Below are 21,089 nucleotides of genomic sequence, written 5' to 3' on the forward strand. Positions count from 1 at the left end.
AACTTGTAAATGCTCTCTGTAGCCAGCTAAGAGTCTTTCAATTCTTGTTTGGGGGATTTTCACCCATTCCTCCTTGCAAAAGGCTTCTAGTTCTCTGAAATTCTTGGGTCATCTTGCATGCACTGCTCTTTTGAGGTCTATCCACAGATTCTCGATGATGTTTAGGTCAGGGGACTATGAGGGGCATGGCAAAACCTTCAGCTTGCACCTCTTGAGGTAGCCCATTGTGGATTTTGAGGTGTGTTTAGGTTCATTATCCTGTTGTAGAAGCCATCCTCTTTTCATCTTCGGCTTTTTTACAGACGGTGTGATGTTTGCTTCCAGAATTTGCTGGTATTTAATTGAATTCATTCTTCCCTCTACCAGTAAATGTTCCCTGTGCCACTGGCTGCAACTTTAAAGCTGCAGCCATTGGCTGCAAAGCATGATTGATCCATCCCCGTGCTTAACAGTTGGTGAGGGGTTCTTTGCATGAAATTCTGCACCCTTTTTTCGCCAAATATACCTTTGCTCATTGCGGCCAAGAAGTTCTCATCAAAAGGTTCAAAGGAACATCTAAACAGGCCTGAATGCATTTTGGAAACAAGTCCTGTGGACTGATGAAGGTAAAATAGAACTTTTACTTGCTTAGCTATTCACAGTAACAGACTTTTTGACCGGGGAGCCAAAACTTTTGCATGCCACTGTACATGATTACTTGAACACTTCTTCTGTTAAAGAAGTGATTGGCATTTTGATTCCAGTTTGGCTACAGAAACAATCATTAGCTTCTGCAACGTATGGGAACAGTGGAGACTCAAGATTCAGGATTCAAAATGGTTTCATGTCATTTCCAGTACACAATTGAAAAGGAGAATGAAACAATTATTACATCGGATCTGATGCAGCATATAAAAACACACTAAGATAAAGAACCCAACAATAACGAACAAAATATATATAAATATTTAAAATAGCTTATATACATAGATTGACTATATGCCCATAGAGTAACATGAGGTACAGGGGTGTCTGTACATAAAGTGACTCTGATAGGAAATGATAGTGGTGAGTTTGTGGGTGGAGGTGTTGATCAGCCTTACTGCTTGGGGAAGTAACTGTTTTTGAGTCTGGTGGTCCTGGTGTGGATGCTACGTAGCCTCCTGATGGGAGTAGGACAAACAGCCCATGAGCAGGGTGGGTCGGATCCTTCATGATATTGCTTATCTTTTCTGCTACCTTTCTGCATATATGTCCTTGATGCGGGGTAGGCTGGTTCTGGTGATGTGTTGGGTAGTTGTGACCACCTGTTGTTAAGCCTTCCTGTCCACTGCAGTGCAGTTTCCACAACATGCAGTGATACAGCATGTTAGGATGCTCTCCTCTGTGCATCTGCGGGTCATAAGTATTGATGTGCAGAGTCCTACTCTTCTCAGCCTCCTCAGAAAACAGAGGCATTGGTGATCGTTTAGAATGTGTTCTGGGACCGTGAGATCTGTGAGATGTGCATGTCCAGGAGTTTGAAGCTGCTCGCAGTTTCCACTGCCGTGCTGCTGATGTGAAGAGGGATGTGAGTGGTGTGAGTTCTCCTGAAGTCGACAACCATTACCTTTGCCTTGTTGACATCGATGAAGAGGTTACTTGCGTGATGCCAGGACTCACGCTCTTCCCTCTCCTCTCTGTAGGCAGTCTCATCCTTCTTGGTGATGAGCCCCTACCATTATCATGTCATTGGTGAACTTGACAATGTGATTTCTCGGGTGTTTGGCCATGCAGTCGTGTGTGAGCAGAGTGTACAGCCATGTGTTCAGCACACAGACCTGGGGGCCACCTGCGCTGAGGATGATGGGAGGTGCATCATGACTACCTGGGGTCTGTTGGTTAGGAAGTCCGACGCCCAGTTGCACAGTGATGTATTTAAACAGAGGAAAAAGAGTTTTTCTCACCAAGGTCTGTGGGAAGAGGTACAGTTGACGTTTCAGGCCGAGACCCTTCATCAGGACAAGGTCCTTGTTTTCCAGGTGTGTCAGGGCCAAGCACATAACAGATACTAAGACATCTGACATAGAGTGGTTCTGCCAGTAAGCATGTTGGTGTGTGTCCAGTGCAGTGGGAATGGAGGGTTTGATGTGTTTCCTTACTAGCCTTTTGGAGCACTTCATGATGATTGGTGTCAGAGCCACCAGACAGTAATCGTTCAGTTCTTAAGGTGTAGAGTTCTTTGGTACAGGGATAATGGCAGCTGATTTAAAGCATCCGGGGACAGAAGCATGGATGAGTGAAGTGTTGAAGATGTTCGTGAAGACACCAGACGAGCTGGTGTGCACACTCCTTGAGTACTCAGCCTAGGGTGCTGTCTGGTCCAGCAGCTTTACGGGGGTTGACTCTAGCTTTCGTGGGTGGCTTTGTGTTGCTAGCCTCGAAGTGTGCATGGAAGGTGTTCAGAGCATCAGGAAGGGAGGCATCACTGGTACAGTCAACGCTGTTTTTCCCTGTGTGATGACTAATGTCCTTGATGCTCAGCCACATACGCTGGGGGTTGTTATCAGACAGGTGTTTTTGCATGCAGGCTATCTTTGCCAATGATGAGGTTTCTCCTGCCTGTTCTGAGAGCTGCTCTGCCATCAGACTTGAAGGCAGCAGCCAGGACTTTTGGTTGGGAATATATCTCTACTACAAGGGTATCACAGTGATGACAGTATTATTGTTGTTCTAGCAAGCCAGAATATAAATGAGATCTTTTGGAGCAAGAGGACCTGACCAGGAGAACAGCAGTGTGTGATGGTGAAACCCATATTCACTCTCCAAAACATTAAACAGTGGGAACATGGGCTCACTATGGGGATCTGTGTAGGAACATCTTATCTCTCCACCCACTAATTGTGGACCCAGGCTCAAGAACTGAACCTGTTCTACGTTATATTTTCTATACCAACCTCACTTCGTAATCGGCTGATTACCATATAAGAATATCTGGGTCCCGTTAAATTTCACAAAAATATTTTGTCTAATAGGTCTGATCTCCATCTCCCAGTTTCCATCTTGTTCTTACCAGAACTCAGGAACTGGTTATCGGCCGGTCAGGGACAACCTTCCTCTCATCTCACCCTGGTCCTGGTCTTGATTCGCGTCATTCAGAGAAGTCTCACAGGTAGGGTTTTGAATCCTTTCCGAGGGGCTAGTTACTTGGTTGAGGCTCAGTTGGATCCTGTAAATAGGGATCCCATCTGCGTCGCCAAATTGTTAGGGAATTTTCTTTTCCAGAACAAGACTCAGACCCAGGTATTTGTTAGGAGACTCTTTATTTATGTGACATGGTGAGCTGTCCCTCTGGAAAGCAACAACTTCATTTACAATCAGTACACGCACCCTCTTTATGGTTGATTCTAACGGGTATGGTTGTCCAACATTTCAATATTTGGTATTGTCCTAAGCAAGCTAGAGAGAAAGACACCTAAGTCACATAACTTTGTGGTGTAGAGCCGCAAGCTGGAGAGCACCACAACATAATTTTATGTCTATGGCAGCAGAGCAAGAGACAGATCCATGATTTTCTGCTGATCCAGGCCTTAAGCAATACAGCCACACAATTCTATGGTCTCGCAAAGATATTTACCCGACCCGAGTTGGCCAAAATTCTCCACAGAACCTTAACTTCCAGTGAAGTGTCTGGAATTTACACCTTCTAAACCACGTTATCTTACAAATCCCAGGGAATTCTAAGGAAAATCCCCATCACATGAAACTCTCAGAGGTCAGAATTTGGAGAAAGCTTAGGTTTCTCATTAGTCAGTATCTACATTTCACCAATTAGTTGATAGATAGAATGACCCCACTCCTAAACCCTTAATAAGATGAAATAGGCAGATAAATATGAACACATTCACCTTGTCTTCATGAACCCAAGTTAGGTTTTGCCTCAATCATAACATCAACCCCTGTTTTCATTCCAGATTTGTGTCAGCCAAAGTTACTTATGTACAACTTTGCCCAGGATAGCCCAGGAAATTATAGACCAGTGAGTCTTACCTCAATGGTTAGTAAGTTGATGGAGAAGATTCTGAGAGTCAGGATTTATGAACATTTGGAGAGGTACAATATGATTAGGAATAATCAGCATGGCTTCGTCAAGGGCAGGTCGTGCCTTATGAGCCTGATTGAATTTTTTGAGGATGTGACTAAACACATTGATGAAGGAAGAGCAGTAGATGTAGTGTGCATGGATTTCAGCAAGGCATTTGATAAGGTACCCCATGCAAGGCTTATTGAGAAAGTAAGGAGGCATGGGATCCAAGCAGACATTGCTTTGTGGATCCAGAACTGGCTTGCCCACAGAAGACAAAGAGTGGTTGTAGATGAGTCATATTCTGCATGGAGGTCAGTCACCACTGGTGTGCCTCAGGGATCTGTTCTGGGACCCTTACTCTTCGTGATTTTTATAAGTGACTTGGATGAGGAAGTGTAGGGATGGGTTAGTAAGTTTTCTGATGACACAAAGGTTGGAGGTGTTGTGGATAGTGTGAAGGGCTGTCAGAGGTTATAGCCGGACATTGATAGGATGCAAAACTGGGCTGAGAAATGGCAGATGGAGTTCAACCCAGATAAGCGTGAAGTGGTTCATTTTGGTAGGTCAAATATAATGGCAGAATATAGTATTAATGGTAAGGTTCTTGGCAGTGTGGAGGATCAGAGGGATCTTGGGAACTGAGTCCATAGGACACTTAAAGCAGCCGCGCAGGTTGACTCTGTGGTTAAGAAGGCGTACGGTATACTGGCCTTCATCAATCGTGGAATTGAATTTAGGAGCCAAGAGGTAATGTTGCAGCTATATAGGACCCTGGTCAGACCACACTTGGAGCACTGTGCTCAGTTCTGGTCGCCTCACTACCAGATGTGGAAGCCATAGAAAGGGTGCAGAGGAGATTTACAAGGATGTTGCCTGGATAGAGGAACATGCCTTATGAGAATAGGTTGAGTGAACTCAGCCTTTTCTCCTTGGAGTGACAGAGGATGAGAGGTGACCTGATAGAGATGTATAAGATGATGAGAGGCATTGATCGTGTGGATAGTCAGAGGCTTTTTCCCAGGGCTGAAATGGTTGCCACAAGAGGACACAGGTTTAAGGTGCTGGGGAGTAGGTACAAAGGAGATGACAGGGTAAGTTTTTTATGCAGAGCGGTGAGTGCGTGGAATGGGCTGCCAGCAACGGTGGTGGAAGCGGATACAATAGGGTCTTTTAAGAGACTTTTAGACAAGTACATGGAGCTTAGAAAAATAGAGGGCTATAGGTAAGCCTAGTAACTTCTAAGGTAGGGACATGTTCGGCACAACTTTGTGGGCCGAAGGGCCTGTATGGTGTTGTAGGTTTTCTATGTTTAACTTCAACTTAGGGAAGTTGTTCTGTGACCTTCTTTCTAGGAACTGTGTTGCACAGATGGAAACATTTACTGGAAACAGTAAACGAGCCATAATTGGGCATGGGAATCTCATTAAAGGCCTGCTTCTTGCCCCCCAAATGGACCTCACAGACAGGTTTCAAACGTCCGTGCATACCTGCCACGTCGAACTCTATCTCCAGTGAAACTTTGTTTGCGAGTGCTGCATCCCGTAGCAACTGGTTGGCTTCCTCCAGAGTTCCATCCTCAGTTGCCATGCCGTTAATGGAGAGCACGCGATCTCCCACTTGCACAAGCCCACATCTGGATAGAGGGGTTAGCCGATGGGAAAGTTCCAGGGAAGGAAAAAGGAACAATGAAAGGAGGTTATTGGATTCCAACCCATAAATTATTGAGCATCTCAGAAACTGTGTTCCCACTGTAAAAGAACCTGCATCTAGATCGCACCAGCAGCAACACAGCAAAACTCTTTAAGCCAAGCAAGTGTTGTTGATGTCGTGATGTGGGAATTTATGCAGGCAGCTTAAGCACAGTCTGATCTCAAATCCAAAACATCAATAAGCAAAATACCTTCAGTTAATATATGTCAAAGATAACCATTAAAGGATAAATGATCAGGTTAATTTGGAGAACTTCTCTTGTCTTCTTCAAAACTGGACAGTGTACAAGGAAAACTTGTGCAATGAAAAGTTACTGATTAATTTTAAAGAGGTTAACGTGTCTATAATATAGGCTAGTGGAGTAATGTTATAGTGACCATTTGCTTTATCACTCACTAAATAATTGGGATATGGGAGAAGATCATTCAGGATCTTTCCCAGCACATCTCTCATATATCCTGATGAAAATGCACCCCATTTCTCTCTCCATAGATACTTCCTGATTCACTGTTTTTATAGCAGAATTCCAAGATCGGCAGCACTTTGCTGTTTTACACCACGAATCAGTGCCTTGAACACCCAGGAGCATTTTGCTTCCCTGACATGATCCCTTAGATTATCACTAACATTTATAACACCATAGGACCATAACACAGCTTCTTCCCTCAGGCTGAGAGACTAATGCCACTACCAAGGTCTCGTCACTAGTACAGCGAGATGTTTACTGTTTACCTGTGTTATGCACTGAATGTATTTTGAATTATACCTTTGAAACTTATTTATGGTAATATTTTGGTTTATGCTCTGTGTGTAATATATGCTTTGTGGGTGCATCGTGTTTCAGAGGAGCACTGTTTCACTTGGTTGTATATACTGTATGTACAAAGAGATGTCAATAAACCTGAACTTTAACTTGACAAAGGAGCAGAATTAGGCAATTTAGCACATTGAGTCTGCTCCACCATTCCATCATGGCTGACTTATTATCCCTCTCAACTCCATTCTCCTGCGTTCTCCCCGTAACCTTTGATGCCCTTACAAATCAAGCAGCTATGAACCTCTGCTTTAAATATACTTAATGACTTAGTTTGTGCCAACGTATTCCACAGAATCACCACCCTCTGGTTAAAGAAAATCCTCCTCACCTCTGTTCTAAAGGGACATCTTTCTATTTTGAAGCTGTGCACTGGTCCTACACTCCACCCACTGTAGGAAACATCTTCCCCTCGTCCACTCTATCCACGCCTCTCAATATTATTTGAAAGAGGAAGTTCATTTTGATTTCCATCTTAAACACTACTAATTTTTAAATATTTTTCTTGACTGGTTATGGATGCAGAGTTCTGCTCCTGAAAGACGTTAATGAATACACTAGGAATTTTATAAAACATTGGGAATTTCATCATCACTGTTGTTGATATTTGCATTTTATTCTGACTTCTGATGGGACCTGAACTCCTTATTAATAGGCCAGGCCACTAGAGGTTTGTTTGGTGACTTAATCACTTTGCAACTGTGTCTCAGGTTGTAGATTTTCCAAGACACTGCAAAATTAATACTCATGTTAGTGTGGGCTCTTCCCCAAGGAAAATCCCTGAATCTGCTGGGTTTTACTCACAGTTCAACAGCGTCATGATCACTTACGGATTGATTGTAAATTTGTGAGCTAATTCTGAGGACATACTCTTAGGCTGCAATGGTGAGATTTCAATTCATATCCTTCTAATCATTTGTCTTGTCTGCAGATGACCAAAGAAAGGAGGACTTGCATTTAAAATCACAAACAAGGGAAAATGTCTTGGCCAGAAATGTCGACCGTCCTCCTTTCCGTAGATGTTGCCTGGCCTGCTGAGTTCCTCCAGCATTCTGTGTGTGTTGCTTGCATTTAAAATGTTCCTTTTCACTACCTCACAATGTCCTGCACAGCCAAGGATGTGATGTTACGTACTCAGATATTCAGCGATGTTGTTGCAGGATTCAGTTCTGGAGGAAATGGTCATTGGTTTACTACTGTCACATGGAATGAAATACAGTGTAAAGCTTTTGTTTGAAGCCACGCAGACAGGTCATTCCATATATAAGTATATTTGAGATACAGTGGCAGAAAAGGAAAAAAATAACAATGCAAGGGTATGATGAGGTAGACTGAGAGATCACAAGCTCATCTTTATCTTGAAAGAGGTCTGTTCATGAGTGTGGTAACAGCTGCCCGTCAGCCTGATCGTGCATGGCTTCAAGATTCTATAGCTTCTGTTTGATAGCAGAGGAGTGAAGGGAGTTGGTCTGGGGCAGAAGGGGGTCTGTGCTTATGCTGGCTGTTTTTCCAAAGCAATGGGACATGTAGATGGAGTGAGTGGTTGGGAGGCTGGTTTGTGTGATGGATTGGGTTACATTTACAAATCTTTGCGATCTCTTGAGGTCTTCGGCAAATCAGTTGCGTACCGAGCTACAATACATCTGCATAGGATGTTTCCTGTGGTGTGCCTGTGAAAACTGGGTCATCAGGGACATGCCAAATTTCCTTAGGCTTCTGAGAAACTGAAGGTTCTGGTGAGCTCTCTTGGCCATAGCATCTACTTGGCTGGACCAGCTCCCTTTTCCTTCTTCAGAATTGTGTAACAAAATCATGAGATCCTTCTTATCAATCCGAGGGAGTGGATGGGGCCCTGCTGTATCTGAGGGGGTGAATGGGGCTCTGGTGTATCTGAGGGGGTGGATGGGGCCCTGGTGTATCTGAGGGGGTGAATGGGGCTCTGGTGTATCTGAGGGGGTGGATGGGGCCCTGGTGTATCTGAGGGGGTGAATGGGGCTCTGGTGTATCTGAGGGGGTGGATGGGGCCCTGGTGTATCTGAGGGGGTGGATGGCACCCTGGTGTATCTGAGGGGGTGGATGGGGCCCTGGTGTATCTGAGGGGGTGGATGGCACCCTGGTGTATCTGAGGGGGTGGATGGGGCTCTGGTGTATCTGAGGGGGTGGATGGGGCTCTGGTGTATCTGAGGGGGTGGATGGGGCTCTGGTGTATCCGAGGGGGTGGATGGGGCCCTGGTGCATCAGTAAGTTAGCATTTCATATTCTGTTTCTCATATTTTCTTACAACGTAGAAGAAAGGCACATGACCCACTGAGTCTAGGCTGCATCTCAGAACAATCCCATCAGCCCTCTTCTCCCATTTATTTCTCTTTGATCTATTCTCTCTCCAATGATCCTCAATTTCATGCCCCACCCCCACTGATTCTTCTGCCACTTACCTATACTAGGAGTAATTTACAGAAATCGTTTAATCTACCAACCACTCATCTCACACGACTTTACATTGATTTTTTGACCCAGTATTTTCTCCTCTTTCTCCTCTCTCTCTTTTTCCATTCCCCATTCTGGCTTCCCTCTTATCCCTTCTCCTCACCTGCCCACTTCCTTCCTCTGGTTCCCCTCCTCCTTCCCTCTCTCCTGTGGTCCACTCTCCTCTCAAACAGATTCCTTCTACCTCAGCCCTTTACCTTTCCCATCTATCACTTCTCAGCTTCTCACTTCATCACCCCTCCCCCTCCCCCTCCCCCTCACTGGGAGTCACCTATCACCCACCAGCTTGGACTCCTTCCTCTCCCCCACCTTCTTATTCTGGCTTCTTTCCCCTTCCTTCCCAGTCCTGATGAAGGGTCTTGGCCCGAAACATCGATCGTTTTTATTCATTTTCATAGATGCTGCCTGACCTGCTGAGTTCCTCTAACATTTTGTGTGTGTTGCTCTGGATTTCCAGCATTTGCAGAATCTCATGTGTTTATCACACATTTCTGGGCTGTGGTAGGAAACTGGGACACCTAGGGGAAATTCAGTTGGAGACAGAATGTGAAAACTCCACACAGACGGGACCTACGGCCAAAATCAAATGCCTCTTGCTGAAGGCAGGAGACAGCATCTCTATCTGCCTTGCCATTGTGTCACCCTACCTCCTTCAGCACCTGCTCAGACCCAGAGTCCATCATGTAACATGAGCACTATTCTACCATAGGCATGCTAGTGCACAATATGTCAAACTCCAGACTGCTGATGACAAAGCTTGCTCTTCTCATGTGCTGTGGGAGGCATCAAGTCAATAATTTTATGCTCAGCTCTTCAATCTGCTATCAGCATCCGGGGTCCAATCGATTAGTGACCGATTTCAGTGTGTCATGTAGCTGCAAATCAATTCAGAGTGCTCGTGCCACCCAGTCCTTTCAACGCCAGACAGTAATTTGACTCTGCCACCAAATGGATCATAACAAAGAATATAGATCCGCAACCACAATAATTAGCACACGGAGATAATTACTGAGGAAAATGTTACACCATATTTATTCAATAGTGTTAAATTTCAGTGTATTTACCCTTAGCTTAACCGAAGTAGAAAATAAATGAGTATTTATTATGAACAAACATTATCCTTCTTTCACGATGACATTGTTCCCGTGGGATAGGGTATTACTCGATTCTAATCCCTCTATAGTTTCATTCCTCTCTATATGTATAAGCATCTCCAGTCCTGAAGCCCTCTGTATCTGCCCTATTCCTGCCACTTGAGCACCCACATTTTTAGTTCTTTCATCACCTCATCCTTAATACCCTCTGTTCTTAGTTGTGAAGACAGCCTGGTCAATCACACAACCCAGCCTCCCTTCCATTAACTCCATCTGCACTTCCCACTGCCTCATAAAAGCAGCCAATGTAAAAAAAATGCCTCCTTTCAGCCTGGTATTCTCTATTCCGCCTTCATCCTGTCTGGCAGAAGATACAAAAGCTTGCAAGCACATACAACCAGGCTCAAGGACAGCTTCCATCTTGCTGTTATAAGACTCTTGAATGGACCTCTCATTAGCAAAAGATGAACACTTGATCTCTCAACCTTCCTTGTCCTGGCCCTTGCACTTTACGTCTATCTGCATTGTACACTATATAATGCATTCACCGTTTCCTTTTCACTACCTCAGCAGTGAATGAACTGTCTGGAGGCATGTAAAATGATATTGTATCTTAGTACATGTGATAATAATAAAGGAAATCCAATTTAAGATCACCTACACTTTTGTCCTGATTTTGCTCGGCTGTTCTAATACCATCTTATGTCGCTTGGCATGAACACTCATCTAATTATTTTTCTGTGGACAAGCTGCCGAGCAAGGATTGTGGTTTGTAAAGCAAGTTGTCAGTCTGGTTTTGTTTCTCAGTGGTTATCGACAGACAATAACATCAGAAGACCTAACCTTTCCGCAGGACTGTCTGGCTCGATAAACCGTACGAGCGGCGGAGAAGAGAGGGGCTCGGTGGCAAAGATTCCTCCCTGAAGCTGCAACCCAAATCCGTTCAGTGGATCGCCCTTTAGAAAGATTTCCGTCGTCTCTGTGTGCACGATTTGTCCTCCTAGGCCAATAGTGCTCGAGGCCAGTGACACTAGAGAGCAAAAAGGTCAGGGTTAAGCACCATGAACAGTGGCATTCAGAGTCATAGAGTAATGCAGCATTTCGGCCCAACTTGTCTATGCCAACCTGATCTTGTCTGCTTTGCCTGCACTTGGCCCATGTCTCTCTAAACCGTTCCTACCCAAGTGTCCTTTAAATGTTGTTGCTATACCTGCCTCAACTACTCCCTCTGGGAGTTTGTTCCACAGATGCACCATATTCTGCATGAAAAAATTGCCCCCTCAAACCTTAGCCTCTCACTTTACAACAGGAACAGATCTTCAGCATTTTAGGAGCCCCACTGATACCTTATGCTGAGGAAGGGGTCACAAAGTAGTTGGCTGAACCACAATCAAGTGACCCAGCAATAAGCCACTTAATCTTCCTCCTTTTGACACAGCCATTCCAACAACTTGAGCCTGCTAACTGATGCCTTTGGACATGTGTTCTGAATGCCAGCAGTGAAGGGGAATTGGGTTCATGACACCGTCAGCATCCCTAAATAGTCTGTTGTATCCAGTCAACACGTGCCACACAGTGGGATGCACTGCCTTTCAGACAGACAACTAAACCGAGACACCATTTGCTCCCTCAAGAAATCTCATGGCAACTACTTAAAATAAAGGTGGTTGCCCCACCGATTCAGGCCAATGTTTAGTCACCATTAAGTAGAGGATGTCTTATTGTCTCATTGTGATTGTTAGGGCTTTGCAGATTTTGCTTCATTTGCAACACCTCCAAAGAACCTCAGCTGTGTGGCTGGATACTGAAAGATGCAGCCCCATCTCAAGCACTTGGGAGTTTGTAACTGTGCACTTTCTGAATCAGTTCCCCTTGGCAATGCAGCACGGTGGCTGCTATAGGGATGTGGGACAGGCATTGCTCCCCATGCTCAGCTCCTTCCAGTGCATTGCAAAGAGGGTGGGAGAGGTCAAGCAGGGGTCTTCTGTAACTGGGCAATTTCACAACTGCATCAGTTCTGGTGTAGGATCAATCCTTTACTTCCCCTCTCCTCAGTACACTGACTTCCTCCCCTACACTGTACCCCACTCCACAAGCACATTGCTCTGCTGTACACATCCCTCAAACACACTGCCCATTCTACACACCTCTCCCCAACACAGCACCAAAGACACTGGCCCATTACACACACCTTTCCCCAACACGGTACCCCACTCACCAAACACTGCTCCTCTATACACACCTCTCCCCAATACACTGCACCATTATACACACCCCTCCCCAACATGGTACCCCACTCACCAAACACACTGCTCTGCTATGCACATCAACCCCAACACAATGGCCCACTATACACACCCCCTCTCCAACACAGTGCCCCACTCATTGAAAGCACTGCCTCAATATAGACACCTCTCCCCAACACACTGGCCCACTCCATGAACACAGTGTTCAGCTGTGCACATTCCCACAATAAACTGCCCCTCTCCATGAACACACCACCCTGTTAAACACACCCCCAAACTCAACCAGAATACTCTGACCCTAAATACTATGAATGCCCCTAAATGCTGACACCTTTTCCATCCCTGTTTTGCTTGATACACATTGACTGCTTTCAGAGCAAACTGTTGCACTTCCCTAACTCACTGACTCTCCTCGAAACAATGGCACCACTCCAAAACAGTCACCCTCCCTAAAACACCACCCCATACATTACCCACAATGCACTGGCTCCAACTTAATGCCATGGCAACAGAGCCAGGTTTAATATCACAGGCCTATGTCGTGAAATTTGTCACTTTGCAGCAGCAGCGCATTACAATACATAATAAAATTGTAAATTACAATAAGAAAATATATTTTTTAAAAATTAAGTAAGTAGTGCAAAAAGACAGCAAAAAAAGAAAAAAAATGTGAGGTAGTGTATATTGGTTCATTGTCCATTCAGAAATCTGATGGTGGAGTGGAGGAAACTGTCCCTAAATTGTTGAGTGTCTTCCCACCCTTCACAAATATTCCTTTCCTGCACATCATCCCCCTGACCCTGAACTCCCATCCATCCATGCAATGAAAACCTGTTTGGCTCACTCCTGATTGTCCTGTCACTGACTGTGCCTCCCCTTGCCCCCCCCCCCCGGGTCAACCGGCAGCATTGAGGGTCCGAGGGATAGGGTCTTATTGGGAAGGGGCAGGTCTTCCAGGGAATGGATGTCCCAGGATAGTGGGGTTCCTGGGGGCCAGGAAGTCCAGGGCAATGGAAGGGTGTCTTGGGCAGTAAAACATCTTGCAAATGGAGAGGGTCTGGGGACAGAAGATCCTTAGGAATGAGGGTGCTGAGCGAAGGGAGTAAGCTTGATTGGGATTAATATTTTTGTGCTGATGTTCCCACCTACTGTAACACATCAATAAATTACTTCAGAACATCTGCCCTTGGGTTTTATTCTGTAGAGCCTCCAAATGTTTAAAGTTTAAAGTTTAAAGTAAATTTATTATCTCAGTACCTATATGTCACTATATACTACCTTGAAATGTGTTTTCTTGCAGGCATTCACAGACGAACAGAGAGTACAATAGAATCAGTGAAAAACTATACACAAAGACTGACAAACAAAAAATTTTTAAAAAAAGCTTCCCAACAATTAGTCCCTAAAAATTCATCTCCTCTGAAACAAAAAAACTTCAAATGGACGCACGACACTCAGGGCCTTAAAACGGGTAGATTTGGGTATATTTTCTTCATTTGATTTAATTTTATGCCAGAGAAGATGGCTGTTTCTTTTCCTAGTTATTAATTGCCCCTGGATGTGAAGCTAACCGCCAGTGCTGGGTTCAGCACCTTCCCATGCACTGTCCTAATGATAGCAATGTGCCTTACCAATCAAATGGGTTCAGCAGTGAGGTTGCTAGAATTATTCATCATTCAGTCCAATCCATTTACAATGTACCATCCTCAAACTGCAAAGACTTGTTGAGTTATAGATTTTAGATTTAATCAATCACAGTTCCATTATTTATGTGGTTTAGGTAATTGTTATAGATTCCAGGCATTCAACCAACGGAGACCAGCAGCTGACTGGGTAACATTGTTTACATCCCTATTTCAACTAACACCACTCAAAGGGGTTGATGTACCATTTAACTCATTAATGTTCAAGGGATTTTGCTAACATCTGACTGACAAGAGCACTTGCTAATGTATTAGTAATTATTTTAATAGCACTCCAAACAGAATTCATTTTGTGGAGCCAGCTGAGGATTTTGTCTTTGATATCTGCAGATAAACTTTACCAGATTACTTGAAAGCATGGCTAAAAATGGACCAAAGTCAATTCTGAACAGCTTCTACCATCCTGGTGGTCATGTGGTCATTAATGGGTAGGGATCTACACAGAGTGGCAGAGTGGTGGTGGAGTCAACAGAGTTGTTACCTTACCTCATAACCCCAGTGACACGGGTTCAATTCTGACCTCTAGTGCCTCCCCCCCAACTCCCGTGGAGTTCGTACATTCTTCCCGTGATCCTGTGAGAGCTCCAGTTTCCTGCCCCATGTCAAAGACATGCGGGTCAGAAGGTTAAATGGCTGCAGTGTAGGTGAGTGGAAGAATCTGGGACGAGTTGGGACCGCATGTTAGCATAACGATTAGCGCAATCATTTTACAGCAATCGCCAATTATTGTTCGATTCCTGCTGCTGTTTGCAAAGAGTTTGTAATTTCTCCATTTCCTTAAGCTGCTAGTTTTGTCTCACATTCCAAAGACGTACAGATTATGGTTAGCAAATTGCGGGCATACTATGTTGGTGCTGTAAGCAGGGCAACACTTGCAGGCCATCCCCAGAACAATCCTTGCCAACCTGATTTGATGCAAAGGACGTATTTCAATGCATGTTTTGATGTACCTGTGACAAATAAAGCAATCCTCTCTTTAATCTTCATCTAAGGGTTAGTACACTGTTAATGGCAAGACCCTAACCAGTGGCAGAAGAGCAGAAGGATCATGGGTCCAAGTCCATAGGTACATAGGTTAATAGGGTGGTTAAGAAGCTATAAGGCAGGTTTGCCTTTATTAGCCAATGAATCGAGCTCAAGATTTGGCAAGGTATGTTGCAGCTTTACAAAAATCTAGTTAGGCTACATCTGGAGTATCGCATTCAGTTGTGGTCGCCCCATTATAGGAAGGATGTCGAGGCTTTGGAGGGGGTACAGAAGAGATCTACCAGGATGCTGTTTGGATTAAAGGCCATGCAATAAAAGGAGAGGGGGGACAAACTTGGGGTGTTTTCTCTTGAGTGGCTGAGGCTAAGAGGAGATCTGATAGACACTTATAAATGATGAGGCATAAACATAGAGACAATATCTTTCTCCCAGGGTTGAAATATCTAATACAAGAGGGAGGGGATGCATTTTTTTTAACAGAGAGTTATGAGTGCCTGGAATGGTGGTAGAGACATACTTTTACTTTATACTTTATTGCTGCCAAACAATTGGTACTAGAACGTAAAATCATCACAGCGATATTTGATTCTGCGCTTCCCACTCCCTGGATTACAAATATTAAATATTTAAAATATTAAAGTCAAATTAGTAAATATCAAAAATTTAAATTATAAATCATAAATAGAAAATAAAAAAATGGGAAGTAAGGTAGTGCAAAAAAACTGAGAGGCAGGTCCGGATATTTGGAGGGTATGGCCCGGATCCGGGTCAGGATCCACTCATCAGTCTTATCACAGTTGGAAAGAAGCTGTTCGCAAATCTGGCCATACGAGTCTTCAAGCTCCTGAGCCTTCTCAGATATGCTGGGGGCAATCAAGGGTCTCTTTGATAGGTACATGAATTTGTAGGAAACAAAAGGCTATTGACACTTTATAGGCACCAGGGTTTCGTTTAGTTGGATATTTGATAACTAATTTATTTAGTTCAGCATAACATTATAGGCTAAAGGGCCTATTCCTGTGCTATATTATTTTATGTTCTATTAGTGTAGGATTATGGTAAATGGGTGCTTGATGGTCAGCATGAAACTCAATGGACTGAAAGGCCTGTTTTCATGCTGTATACCTCCATGAATAGCTATAAAGAGAAGCATAAATGTTTGCGGAATCAAATGGCAATAAGCATCAATTGTGTCCATACAGATTCCCCTCACAATACATCACATCTCAAGTTATTCTTTGATTCTAATTCTAAAAAGCAGTCTTCTTAAAAAAAAAACTTATTGCATCCAAGTGCTATCAGGAGTCTGGTCCATGCTAACTGTAAACAAGCTCTTTGATGGCTATCCACCATACTAACTACATTCAAGGTCTCTCTGGGATATGTTCTATACTAACCTCTCCAGGATCTCCCAAGAATCTGCTCCTTATTAACTGTCTCCAAGATCACTCTGGGATTTGCTCCATACTAATGGCAGCCAAAATCTCCCCAGACATCTTCTCCAAAACCAAGTGTTTCCAAGCTCTCCCAGGATTGAGCACATAGATAGTGATGTATACACTTGCAAAATATATATACTGTATTTATTAGGCACAGGACGTACATAATAAAGTGGTCACTAAGCATTTGTGGTCTTCTTCTGCTGCTGTAACCCATCCACTTCAAGGTTCAATGTGTTGTGCATTCAGAGATACTCTGCACACCACCGTTGTAATGTATGGTTATACAAGTTGCTGTTGCCTTCCTGACAGCTTGAATCAGTTTGGGCTTTCCCCTCTGACCTCTGTCATTAACAAGACACTTTTACCTAGAAAACTAACATTCACTGGAGGACTTATTTTGTTTTTTTGCACCATTCTCTGTAAACTCTAAACTCTAGTGTTTACAGAGTCTCTAAAGTCTAGAGACTGTTGTGTGTGAAAATCCCTGGAGATCAGCAGTTTCTGAGATACTCAAACCTCCCTGGCTGGTACCAACAAATATTCCTTGGTTAAAGTTATTTAAATCACACTTCAACATTTAAAATTCAATGCAAATTTATTGTCAAGGTACATATGTCACCATATATAACCCTGAGATTCATTTTCTTGCAGGCATTCTCAATAAACACATAATAGAATAATCACAATAGAATCAGTGGAAGACTGCACCAACTTGGGTGCTAAACCAGAGTGCAAAAGACAACAAGCAGTATTAACACAAAAATAAATAAATAATAATAATAATTATTAATGATAATAACAACGACAATAAATCAATAAGCAATAAATATTGAAAACATGAGATGAATAATACTTGAAAGTGAGTTCATAGTTTGGGGGAACATTGTCAGTGATGGGGCATGAACTTGTGTGAAGTTATCCCCTTTGGTTCAAGAGCCTGATGGTTCAGGGGTAATAACCGTTCCTGAGCCTGGTGGTGTGAGTTCTGAGGATACTAAAGCCTCTTTCTGATGGCAGCAGTGAGAAGAGAGCAGGAACTGGGTGGTGGGGGGTCCCTGATGATGGATGCTGCTTTCCTGTGACAACGTCGTGTAGATGTGCTCCGTGGCAGAGAGGGCTTTACCCATGATGGTCTGGGCCACATCTGCTTTTTGTAGGCTCTTCCATCAAGGGCATTGGTGTTCCCATACCAGGCTGTGATGCAGCTAGTCAATATACCCTCCATCACGTCTATAGAAATTTGTCAAAGTTTTAGATGTCATGTTGAATCTTCACAAATTCCTAAGTGAAAGTGCTGCCGTTTTTTCTTCATAATTGCACACACAGTGCCTATTAAAAGAATTTACCCTACTTGGAAGTGTGCATGTTTTATTATTTTACAGCATTGAATCACAGTGGATTTAGTTTGGCTTTTTTTGACACTGATCAACAGAAAAAGACTCTTTTGTGTCAAAGTGAAAACGTATCTCCACAAAGTGATCTAAATTAATTAAAAATATAAAACACAAAATAACAGATTGCATAAGTATTCAACCCCTCTCCTTTAATATGACACACCAAATCATCATTGGTGCAGACAAGTGGTTTTAGAAGTCACATAATCACATAAGAAAGATTACTAGTTAAGTCAGTATTTAGCAGATGCACTTTTGGCAGCAAATACAGCCTTGAGTATGCATGGATAGCTCTCTATCAGCTTTGCACATCTGGAAACTGCAATTTTTCCCCATTTTTCTTCACAAAACTGCTCACACTCTGTCAGATTGCACAGGGATTGTGAGTAAACAGCTCTTTTCAAGTCCAACCACAAATTTTCAATTGGATTGAGGTCTGGACTTGACTTGCCCACTCCAGGACATTAACTTTGTTGTTTTAAGTCATTCCTGTGTAGCTTTGGCTTTATACTTGGGGTCTTTGTATTGCTGGAAAACAAATCTTCTCCCAAGTCACAGCTCTCTTGCAGACTCCATCAGGTTTTCCTCCAGGATTTCTCTGTATTTTGCTGGATTTATTTTACCCTCTACCTTCACAAGCCTTCCAGGGTCTGCTGCAGTGAAGCATCCCCACAGCATGATGCAGCCACCACCATGCTTCACAGAAGGAATGTAAATGGTGAATTTTCAGTGGTGTGCAGTGTTTGGCTTATGTAATCAGTCAGATAGTCAAAAAGTTCACTTTTGGATTCATCAGACCATAAAACCTTCTTCCAGTTGAATTCAGAGCCTCCCACTTGTCTTCTGGCAAACTCTAACCAAGATTTCATGTGAATCTTTTTTGACAGTGGCTTTCTCTTTGCCACTCTCCCAGAAAGCTGTGATTGGTGAAGCACCCGGGCAACAGCAGTTGTAAGCACAGTCTCTTCCATCTCAATCACTGAAGCTTGTAACTCCTCCAGAGTTGTCATAGGTCACTTGCTGGCCTCCCTCACTAGTCCCTTCTTGCACAGTTTCTCAATTTTTAAGGATGGCCTGCTCTATGCAGATTTACAGCTGTGCCCTATTCTTTCCATTTCTTGATGATTGACTTAATTGTACTCCAAGGGATATTCAGCGGCTTGGAAATTTTCTTGTATCCATCTCCTGACTTGTGCTTTTCAATAGCCTTTTCACGGAGTTGTTGGAGTGTTCTTTTGCCTTCATGGTGCAGTTTTTGTCAGGATACTCACTAATCAGCAGTTGGACCTTCCAGATACAGGTATATTTTTAGCACAATCAACTGAAACACCTTGACTCCATTTAACTAATCATGTGACTTCTAAAATCTGTTGGCTGCACCAGTGATGGTTTGGTGTGTCATATTAAAGAGAGTAAATACTTATGTAATCAATTATTTTGTGCTTTATATTTGTAATTAATTTAGATCACTTTGTAGGGATCTGTTTTCACTTTGATACGAATGAGTCTTTTTCTGTTGATCAGTGTCAGAAAAGTCAAATTAAATTCATTGTCATTCAACGTTGTAAAATAATAAGATATGAAAACTTCCAAGGGGAGTGAATACTTTTTACAGGCACTGTGCATGCTGAGGACAGGTCCTCCAAAATAATAACACCTAGGAATTTAAAGTTGCTAACCCTCTCCACCTCTGATCCTTCAATGTGGACTGGCTCATGGACCTCCGGTTTCCTTCTCATGAAGTCAACAATCAGCTCCTTGATCTTGCTGACATTGAGTAAGAGGTTGTTATTGTTATGACAATACTCAGCCAGGGTTTCAATCTCCCTCCTACATGCTGATTCATCACCACCTTTGATTCGGCCTATAACATTGGTATCATCGGAAAACGTGAATATGGGTATTGAAGCTGTGCTTAGCCACATGGTCATAGGTATAAAGCGAGTAGAGGAGGGGGCTTAAGCACAGATCTTTGTGATGCACCTGTGCTGATGGAGATCACGGAGGAGATGTTGTTGCCAATAAAAACTAACTAAGTAAGGAAATTGAGAATCCAACTGCACAAGGAGGGACTGAGACCAAAGTCTTGAAGCTGAAGCCAAGGTCTGGAAGCTTGTTAATTTTAATTCCACGTCCCATTCCCATTCTGATATGTCTATCCACAGCCTCCTCTACTGTAAAGATGAAGCCACACTCAGGTTGGAGGAACAACACCTTATATCCCGTTTGGGTAGCCTCCAACCTGATGGCATGAACATTGACTTCTCAAACTTCCGTTAATGCCCCACCTCCCCCTCGTACCCCATCCATTATTTATTTATATCCACACATTATTTTCTCTCTCTCTCCTTTTTCTCCCTCTGTCCCTCTCACTATACCCCTTGCCCATCCTCTGGGTTTTTCCACCCACCCTCTTTTCTTTCTCCCTAGGCCTCCCATCCCATGATCTTTTCATATCCCTTTTGCCAATCACCTGTCCAGCTCTTGGCTCCATCCCTCCTCCTCCTGTCTTCTCCTATCATTTTGGATCTCCCCCTTCCCCCTCCCACTTTCAAATCCCTTACTAGCTCTTCCTTCAGTTAGTCCTGACGAAGGGTCTCGGCCCGAAACGTCGACTGTACCTCTTCCTAGAGATGCTGCCTGGCCCGCTGCGTTCACCAGCAACTTTTATGTGTGTTGCTTGAAATTGCAGCATCTGCAGATTTCCTCATGTTTGCATCTGGAAGCGTGTTGATTAGTTTTGCGGGGATGATGAGTATTGAATGCTGAGCTGCAGTCGATAAAGAGCATCCTGATGAATGTGTCCTTGCTGTCCAGATGTTCCAGGATTGAGTGAAAAGCCAATGAGATGGAATCTACTATGGACTTGTTGTGTCGGCAGGCAAACTGGAGCAGTTCCAGGTCGCTTCTCAGGCAGAAGTTGATATGTTTCATTACCAATCTCTCAAAGTACTTCATTAGTTTGGATATAATTGCTACTGGGTGATGGTCATTGAGAAAGGTTACTATGTTCTTCTTAGGCACTGGTATAACTGAAGACTTCTAGAAGTAGATGGGCACCATAGACTGCTAAAGCACAAGGTTAAAGATCTCAGTGAACTCTCCAGCCAGTTGATTAACAAAGGTCTTTGGTAATTGGCCACATGCCCCTTCTGGGTCAGATGCTT

At 43.5% G+C, this 21,089-nt stretch overlaps 1 protein-coding gene across 1 annotated transcript in view; it reads right to left on the bottom strand.

The window, feature by feature from the left end:
* Nucleotides 1-21,089, bottom strand: part of grip2b (glutamate receptor interacting protein 2b) — a 188,816-nt gene that overhangs the window by 60,681 nt on the left and 107,046 nt on the right. The window contains exons 14-15 of the mRNA XM_063068462.1: nucleotides 10,994-11,180; nucleotides 5,533-5,678 (exon numbers count right to left, since the gene is read on the bottom strand). Of these exons, the coding sequence (XP_062924532.1) occupies nucleotides 5,533-5,678; nucleotides 10,994-11,180 (333 nt within the window). The remainder of the gene's footprint in view (nucleotides 1-5,532; nucleotides 5,679-10,993; nucleotides 11,181-21,089) is intronic.

The sequence above is a fragment of the Mobula hypostoma genome, chromosome 15 (assembly GCF_963921235.1).
Source record: "Mobula hypostoma chromosome 15, sMobHyp1.1, whole genome shotgun sequence".
NCBI classification, from domain to species: Eukaryota; Metazoa; Chordata; class Chondrichthyes; order Myliobatiformes; family Myliobatidae; genus Mobula; species Mobula hypostoma.